Raw genomic sequence first — 9,561 nt, 5'->3', positions numbered from 1 at the left:
TGTTCTGCTCCCCACTCTGTCTCTGGGGAGGCCTCTTACCGCCCCTACACCTCTGGCCTGTACCTCAGTTCTGTATGCATAAATAAATAAATCTTTAAAATAAATAAGGAAAAAAAATCCAGTGACTACAACCTCTGCATATTTTGTTGGGGACGGGGAGGACGATTTAATCTGATCAAAGAAGGAAGAGAAGCACTCTTCTGTCCTAAACCATCTTTGCGAGTAGCAAACAAACTCTTTGAGAGCCTGAAAGAGAATCCACTTCCCAGAAGAGACACTGCGGAGGCACACTCTCCGCGTGCAGCCTCCGGCCCAGCCCCCTCAGGACCGCTATCCAGAGGGAGGAATGCACTTTCCTGGACAAGGGCCATGGCTCACAGGGTGGCAGAGGCATCTCGGTCACGCTGCCCTCCTAAGGGGCACCCGCCGCTTCTAGGAATGCAGAGGGGATAGCTCTTCCTGGGGGCTACCTCAGGAGGGCAGGGACAGGACGGGGCTCCAGGGAACCCAGAGGGGACGGCTGGTGACGGCTGGTGCTCACACATGCCGCTTTTCTTCCTGTGGTATCCGGAACATGGAAATGCAGCATCAGGGCGAGGGACAGGGCGGAGCCAGGAAACCCACACCTGCTGTCTCCTTTTACTCCCCAAGAAGAGGCGCTCTCACACCTCTCCTACGTTCCAAGGGGAGGCCACAATGGGGGCACTTGGGTGACAGCTAGTGGTCTCTCAGGCAACGAGAGTGGGGCACAGACCCCACAGGTAGGTGAGACTGAGGGCAGGTGCAGGGCCTGTGTCTGTTCACAGAATGAATGGCTAACAGTCTGCTTCTGGGCTGTAGCCACATGAGTCACCCTAACCTGAGACCTGGCGTGGCTCAGCACCTCAGGAGTGCTGTGGCAGGAGGAAGGGCCTTCACCCTGTCAAAGAGGCTGAAAGCAAAGATGCCCACAGGTGGCCTCCCAGATGGTGTGAGGGTTAAGTCTCAGCATCATCAAGCCATTGGCAGCCACTGCAGGCTGAGGTCCCTTCCTGTCCAGGGAACTGACCCACATGCCACAGCAGACCTCTCCTGTCTTGCCTGCTGTTCTCCTCAGCAGTGGATTTCAGTAGGTCTTCCTGTTTTTGTTTTTTAAGATTTATTTATACATATAGAACTGGAGTATAAGCCATAGGTGGAGGGGCAGTGAGAGGATTCACTATAGCAAGAGTGGGGAGCAGAACAGGCAGATTGGGGAAGAACACTGCTGAGGGGAGCAGCGGGCAGATCAGGAGAGGTCTACAGCCCCATGTGGATCACCTCTGGGGTGGGGATCAAACTCACACTGAAGCAGCTGCTGCTAGCTTGCAGTGCTGCGCTTTAACCCACTGCACCACCAGGGAGGGCCAGATCTGCTTGTCTTAATCCCCATTCTGTCTCTGGTAAATCCTTTCATCCCCTGTACCTCTGACCTCCACCCCAGTTCTTGTATTCATAAATACATCTTAAAAAAAAAAAAGAAAAGATGCCCACAGGCCTTGCTGTTAAGATAAAGGCAAAAATATAGGTGAAGCAACTGCCTGATATCCTGTGCGGGAGGCTGGCCAGATTGACTGACCATGGAGTACACCTCCAGTGAGACCCGTGATTCTTCAGGCCAAGACTGGTGTGAGGGAGGGGGAGCCACTAGCTTGAAAGAAAGAATCTGGGAATTCTGATTCAATCAACGGACCTACTGAGGTGAACATAAACACTCGAACGACATAAACAATGTAAGTTAGCGAGCACCTCAGGCCATTTTAATGGAAAGTTTTTCTTGGATAAAGAGATGAGCTATAAGAAGGGAACACACACAGCAAGACAGAAATCAATATTGTTCCATTAAGACTACAAAGATAGGAAGCCCGAGCCCAGGGCCACTGTGTGGGACACACCACGTCCCAGGCTGGTGTGGGTCCTCTTCAGCAGGAAGAGGAGGGGCTGCCCTGGAACCCACGGGGGTCAGAGTCACAGAAAGCTACAGTGGACAGCATACAGGGTCAGCCCCACGGCCACAGCTGAATATCCATGCCCTGTTTAACGGGCAACCGTGTGAGCACAGGGCTGAGTTCAGTGGGCAAGGTGAGTGTACCTGCTTCCTTCAAGGTGCTACACTTCTGGTAAATGGATGTCCTCAAGGTGGGCGCCCTCACATTGTACATGCGGATCTTCTCAATTCGGGAGTCAAAGACCCGCAGCAGAGGATCCTTCTCTTCCCACTGAGACATGATTTTATTATCGATGAAGGTGGCAAACATCTGTGTTTCAATGAAGCGTGAAAGGAAGGGCAGGTAAGGCTCCGGCTGATCAGATAGGAAGGAGGCCTGTAATCAGAAAATTAGGGACTCATCAGAGCAGGGAGGCTGTGTCCACACCAAGCAATGAATCCCTGCATTATCTGGGGCTGGAGACACTCTTTGTCAACCTGATCATGCAGATGGTGGCGGCTTAAAATTCAGAAACCTGGGCTCTCCCTGGTGGCTCAACGGGTTAAAGCACTGCACTATGAAGTTCTCTGAAGCCACTGCAGCATGAGTTCGATCCCCAGCCCGGGAGCTGACCCACATGGCATGACAGACCTTTTCCGACCCACCTGCTACTACCCTTAGCAGGTACTTTGTCCATCTGCCTGTTCTGTTCCCCACTCTGTCTCTGGTGAATTCTCTCACCCACCACACCCCTGGCTTGTACCCCTGTTCTGTAAGCATAAATAAATAAAATCTTAAAAAAAAAAAATCAGAAACCTTTGCCAGTGCACTTTTCCCGCCTTTCTGTTTAATCCAGGGAGTTCAGCTCACCTGGCCTCAGGCAGGGGTCCTACCTTTCAACATGCATGACCTCTGTGGACAGACAGGTCACCTTCATGAGAAGTGGGCAGCTATACCATGACAGCCAGTCTTCACTGACCACTAGTGTAACTGGTCCCAGAGAGCCCCAGAGAGCTGAGGCCTTGTCCACTGGCCAGGCCCAGCCCAGAAGTGCTCCAGGCAGTGCTGACTGACACTGCTGACCTGGCAGCAACACATGCAGGTAGTGACTGTAAAACCAGCATGGGATTGGCCATATGAGTGAGATCTTTTGGTTCTTCCAATGGCTGCTTATCAAGGCCCCAACACTGCTAGTGATTAGTGGGTGAGCACTGACTCCAGATCACACTCCTGCCAGAGCAGTGCTGGCAGACAGGCTGGGGCTTCACCCATGCAATAGCACTGTCTGAAAATCACCCAGGGCCTGTGGACACACCCTGACCCTTGCAGCCAGCTCGGCTGCCATGGGAACTGGTGCCTGCACTGTGGCCAGTTTCTGATTCAAAGGGCTCCCTTTCCTGTGGCTCCTCAGGTTCCCAGGTGGAAGGAAATACTAACTGCAGGTTGGTACTAGCTGACATTTGGAAGTGGTCTGCTATTTTAGCTGCTGGGCTGGTTCTGCCTCTCATTCTCTTGGGTCAGTATGGCAAAAGCCAGGGCTGAGTCCTGACTGGGGCTCATCAGCTCTTCTAGACATAATCACTTTTCATCTAAAATCTAGGAAGCCTTGGAAATGCTTCCTTATAGAAATCAGTGTAAGTGCCTTCATAGTGCAGACGTCTTTGCATAAATCCAAATAGCCACAGAAAGTTTCGCAGAGACAGAGAGGTTCTCTGAAAATGAAACGCGAAGGTAAATATTAATATACTTTCTTACAGAACAAAGTGTCTTATTTCCTAGGAGGGCCCAGTGTCTGCTGTGTTGGTCAGGCCCTCATGGACAGCACACAACAGGGCAACATATTGGCCCTGCATGACAAACGTGTGAGGGTCCCACAATGTTTTCTGGTAGAATGGAAGGTGATTACTCCTTCTCGAGTCCAACACAAAATGCTCCTCTCTCTAGGGGCTATATAAAAGGAATTCCATTTATAGTTCAGAGCCACAGAAAAATGGAGAGGGAAGAAAGTACCAGAACTCGATTTGAATGCTCCAAGGATAAACCATGAGCACACACAGATTAGCTTCAGGCTGAACAGGAAAAAAATGTGGAAAAATGGTTATGCTTTGTGAGAAAGAAGCCGAAGAGCAGAAATTTGTCTGGAGAAGCAAAGGCTTCTTAATGTTAAAGATGCTTTCTCAAATGCAAAGTTCATCATAACTGTTCAACACAGCTTGTATCGCATTTGAAAAAAATAAACTGATCAAATCAGAAGAGAACCTTTTTATGTTACTCACCTTTACAAAAATGTTTTATTAATAGTTATTGGCCAGGTGCTCTAAGGCTTTAGACTAGCCTCCCAGCATGCATCAGCCCCTCTGAGAGATGTTTCCTGACACACAGATAGCACTTAGTGAAAAGCAGTGATTCACGCTAATAGCTCAGCTGGTGTCTGCACACACTACTCTGCGGGCAGGGCTGGGACGAGGCCCCAGGGACCCGAGAGGGTTAGCACTGCCCTAAGTGCTTCTGTCTGGGAAAAAAAAAATACCTGGCTGCTATGGGCAAGAAAATCTGGCAGAAGAACACCCTGGAGTAAATCTTAGAAAGAAGCTTCAACTTCTGCAGGATCATTGAAAGCTGTCCTCACTTTCTGTCCTCTTCCCAAAACGTCGATCCTAGCCATAGACTTCTAATAATAAAACCCAAGACAGTCACTCTCCACTGAACCTTAGAACAAGACAGAAGTTTGGCTTCTGAAATGAAAGGATCGCCTTTAATCTACAGCTTTGAAACAGGAGGAAAACAAAACATAAGAATAAGGATTTACTAGAAAGGGAATGGGTTTCATTGACTTGATCCCAAGATAAGGCCAAATGGGGGACCCCTCGAGGTCTGGTAATGTCAGATTGAAAAAAATCTGTGAAATGGAAGGGCGGTTAGAGCTCAAGTGTCTTCAAAGTAAGGGAAACTTAAAAAAATGAGCTCAGGGGCAGCTTACTACATTATTGGGTGACCAGCTTATTCATGAGCTGGTCCATCTATTCTCCTGGGAAATTGTTTTACCCAGTGTAAAAGACAGGCAAAGAAAAGACCCTCTGAGGGAAGGGACAGAGAGAAGACCTGAGTTTTAAGACAAGTGAAGGGAACGGGGAAACAGTGGAGCCGTTACTTTGTCAAAGTTCTGCATCTGCTCGCGGTTGGTCAACCAGGACTCCAAGTCCTGTGCTGTCTGGATGACGAAGGCCTCGTAGTCCGAGAACATCTGTGTGAAGCGGTTGGCAAACACCTCCCGGAGCTGCACGTTGAGCTGGTGGTCCCGCAGCTCAGCCCTCTCACACTGCAGTTTCACATCTTTGTCGCCTAGGGAGCCAGCAAGGCCCACGCTCTCCACGGCCACCCCGGTCCGCTCGGCCAGGGCCTGCAGGCGGGCAAGGGTCTCGTTGCCCCGCAGCAGGTTGTACACGTTGATGTCGCTGGGGGCCACGTTGCCATTCTTCTTGTCGATGACCAAGTCACTCAGGACCAGGTTCTGCAGCTTGGTGGCGCTCTCACGGCCCTGCAGCCGGCCCTCGGGCGCAATCCCAAACTGCAGCAGCACCTCGGAGAGCTCCTGGATGAACGCAGCTTTGTTGGGGAACTGAGGGAATTCTTCCGGCAACTCAATGAAGTGGTTGTCAATGTCCACAAAACACAGGTTGGCCTGAGGAGAAACAAAGACATGAATGGGTGTGAAAATGCAGACACTGTGCGTTTTACAGTAAGCCTGCCAACGGCTGCAGGTGAAACTGTAGGTCAAGAGTATGTTAATCTTCTCAAGGTTCAGACTTTTTCATTCTTTTAAATGTAAATCTCTTTGTCAGAGCCTTTCTCTGTTTTCATGCCATCTTTAATATCCACGCACTCATTTTCTCTGGACCAAGTCAGCTCACTAAATTGCAGGTGTGACCCTGTACCATGCATCCCTGGGTGTTCTTAAGCAGCCCAACAAGTACAGGTGTGTGGACTCACATGCAAAAGGCACTAAGATGCGCCAGAAGGAGCCGCTACTTTCTGGGTCTTTCCACCACTTTAGCTTCCACTGCAATTTAGAATTAACAAGAATTGCTAAAATTTAGCATCTGTAGAACCCAACATTGGGATGACATTAGCAAAGAGCAATCCAGCTTACAGAAAATCCACATGTTTTCACTTTATCCAGAATTATCTTCAAACCCTTGGAAAGTGAAATCATTTCAGAAATATTGAGACAAAAGGGGAAGAATGGACAGGAGGGAGGCAGGAGCCCAGTGGGTGTGGTGGATGAGGGTTCTTCGGGTGACTGGCAGGTGGGTTTTGAAGTCTTTTTGGAGGGGGGCAGGAGATACAGGTGGGCAGGAGAGCTGCCTCTTACCAGATCAGCAATTACACTGATGGAGTGTTCCTTTTTTGGGGGGAAGAGGGATTCCTTTGTGGGATTGTTATGTATTGTTAATTCTAGGGTGTGACTATGTTGATTTGTAAGGACCAGGAGGCTCTATGATGGTGTCCATCTCCACAATCCCACCGCTGGTCTGTGCCACTCAAACTCCTATAGCAATTGAGCTCAAGGGTTTTCATTCCTATAGTTGGCTTAAGGAGAATGTTCATCATTTCTACCCCCGGGTCCAGTTTCTGGCCTTGTAATCCCTCTATCCCAAATTTTCTACTCTCAGCCTCTATCAGTTTCACCCAAAAACTTTAGGGAAGAGGTGACCGGGGGGATGCTTGTCAGCTGTGGAGAGAGGAGACAGAAATCATAAGACCTATTTTCTTGAGTTGATTTATGCTCTAGATGTTGAATAAAAAGATGACTTTTCAAGTAGGTGTGGGAAATACAAGGGGCCAGGTGCTTCACAAAGCCCTGACTGTCCCCCACGTCCTGAGGACTGGGGGTCCCAGGAAGTTGTATTCCTCCTTTCTCGCTTTGCCTCACAACCAGCACAGTCGATGGCGGTGGGAGAAGTACTGTGTTTCACACACCCCACTCCCACCCGACCCTGTCAACAAGGAGGGCCATCCTGAGTGACAAGCAGGTACTGACAAGCAGTAAAACCTCAGTCTCCTCCCCCACCCTCCCTTCAAGCCTGAAATAACCTCTGAGGAGACTGAGGCTCCAGCAGAGAGGAGGCGCGGGCCGTGTTGGACACGCATGCGCAGAGGCCGGTGCTCAGTGGCTCCTCCCCCCACGTTTGCTCCAGTGCCAGAGTGATGCTGCCTGTGGTTTCCTTTAAATCTGTTTCTGCAACGTGTGTCCACAGTCTCTGGGAAAGTCCCCGGAAAGGCTAAGAGGGCAAAGTAGGTCACTACCATTCAAGATTGTAATTCAGGTGGATGGAAAACTTACTAACTACAGTGCTCACCCTGTGCTGACCAGCAGCCTCCAGCTCTGCATTTTCTGCCTCCTTCTCTAATGCCTCCCTGCAGGCCCTTCCTGTTCCTCCAGCCATGAACACAGACAAGAAGTCATCTTGGGAAGTGCTGAGCGTGCCAAGCCCAGGTAATCACTATGGAGCTGAAAGCTGGTGGCCAGGAGGTGCCGGTCTCTTGAGGCTGTGCCCCCACCTAAGTCTGCCTGGAAGGGCTACTGGTGGAGCCTCAGTCCTCACAAAATAAAACAGGAAAAATGAATTCGTGTCAGAAACACTGAGGTAAAAACTAAGAAGCCCTTTTTCTCAGACAAACAAGAACTCCACACATTAGGGCATTCTGGTAAGGAACTTTCTCATTCTTCCCACCATAAAATTTATAAAGTATAGAGGATTTAAGGAATATTACAAACACTGAAAAAGATAATAGCCAGTCTTGTGTTGTTGTAGGGCTAGATAGTGCCATATTTTTACTCAGTAACTGCCCCAAAAGTCTACATGAAACAGTTACTTCCAGTTAAACCCCACCATCAGCACCACAAGGTGGGGAGTGAAGGTGGGAGCCCCCTCAGTGGCATCCAAGCTCAGGACACCCCCATGGTCTGAGTTCACTCTCCCAGCCGCTGTGTGTGCTGTGTCTCATCCCCACTTTTCCGAAATGCTTTCTGGTGTGCAGCCCCCAGCTTGGTGTTAGGAGGAGGGGTCCAGGAAGGGCGACCGAGCTGAGGGGTCTTGTCTCTCCATTGCCAAGGGGGTTGCCATTGGGGTTAGTCAGAGGAGAACAGCCATAGAATTTCAGGGCAAGACAAGACAAAGAGCAGGAGGTCAAAACAGTTCTGCTTCAGCCTGCCTGTTTTTTGTTTTGTTTGTTTGTTTTACCACAAGAGCATTCTTTTTTTTTTTTTTTTTAAATTATTTCTGAGCATCTATATACAAAATACTGTCAATCTTTCCTGGTTCAGCAAAGTGGCTGTCACAGTGCGTCTCCTGCTTCCTCAGTCTCCCTCTGGGGCTGGAGGGATGAGCGGCAGATAAAAGGGGAGGTGCTGTTCCATGCAGCGAGCCACTGGCCCTTCCTTCTGTCATCACTCCTGGAGCCCAACTCCCCCAGACAGCCCAACAGATGGCTGCCAGGGGCGCCGCTGTAGAGCTGCAGAGTCACGGGGAAGTGACTGGCAGTCCGTTCTGAGTCTGTGTGGTTTCGCTGTCAGCTAACGCCCCAGATCGCACCTCCTGAGATGATCATTTTGTAGACAGTATGTTCACGGTTGTGCCGGGAGCCCTGGCACTATTTTTAGCTGTGGTTTTATTTTAGTTCCCAGGGAAAGCACATGTGCATATCCCGAGTGCACACGGTCGAGTCACTTTTTCTACGTGGCTATTTTTATACTGAGTCCCTCCCCCAACTTACATATAGTAGCCGAAGTCTCCCCATTGTAAAATGACACCAGAGCAGAGTGATGCAAGCGGCCACCAGCCTGCTCTTCCCAGGCACGGTACCTGCGCACCTGACCGGTTACTGTGCCTTAGTCTGCGCTTCCGCAGGTGGGTCTGTATTACCTTAAATGGTGCTGATTTCATGAATGAGAAATTAGAAAACTACAGACACTCTACAGGGCCTTCAGATTCTGTAGTGTGTTTATCTTGGGGTCAGAGGATGTGCAGAGATGTGGAGAGGGAAAAGCTTCCTGCCATAAATAGCGCAAAGTGGAGCATTAAAGACTTTAAACAACTGTGAACCAAACCAAAAAATGGAAAGGGACATCTGCACGCAGAAGTCTTCTAAAATACCATCTAATGCGCCTATAATCAGGTGCACAGCAGAGTATCACTGTTCAGTTCTGAAAACAAAATGCATTTGGATGCTCTAGTCCTTTTTCCCTGAAATTTGAAAGGATTTACTTCTTGGAACCAGTCAGACACTTAGATTAATTAAGTGAAAGAGGAGCCAGGGGTATGCCAGAATGGAGGCGGACGAGGGAGGCAAAGCCTAAAACCAGAAAGAGCAAGAGCGTTTGCAGGGGTGTTTAACACGGGCTGAAGCAAGCCATTTCCCCTGAACAAAAATGTTTGTTTGGGAAGAGAAACACTGACTTGAATAAAGGAAGCAGTGGATGACTGCAGGCACCAGTACTGGTAAGATGGCGGTAGCCCAGTGCCTCATTTTAAACTCACTTATGAAAACAAGAATGTCCTTGGGAAACAAGAGTAGCATGAGAGATTTTATTAAGAAAGATGAGAATTATAGG

At 49.3% G+C, this 9,561-nt stretch overlaps 1 protein-coding gene across 1 annotated transcript in view; it reads right to left on the bottom strand.

Annotated features, from left to right (window-relative positions):
* DENND5B (DENN/MADD domain containing 5B) overlaps nucleotides 1-9,561 on the bottom strand; it is a 62,189-nt gene that overhangs the window by 33,814 nt on the left and 18,814 nt on the right. Inside the window, exons 5-6 of the mRNA XM_012735152.1 lie at nucleotides 5,098-5,628; nucleotides 2,111-2,342 (exon numbers count right to left, since the gene is read on the bottom strand). Coding sequence (XP_012590606.1) covers nucleotides 2,111-2,342; nucleotides 5,098-5,628 — 763 coding nt within the window. The remainder of the gene's footprint in view (nucleotides 1-2,110; nucleotides 2,343-5,097; nucleotides 5,629-9,561) is intronic.

This window comes from Condylura cristata, unplaced genomic scaffold, assembly GCF_000260355.1.
Source record: "Condylura cristata isolate star-nosed mole 26May11 unplaced genomic scaffold, ConCri1.0 scaffold00004, whole genome shotgun sequence".
Classification (NCBI taxonomy): domain Eukaryota; kingdom Metazoa; phylum Chordata; class Mammalia; order Eulipotyphla; family Talpidae; genus Condylura; species Condylura cristata.
This window is presented reverse-complemented; position numbering and strand designations above follow the sequence as displayed.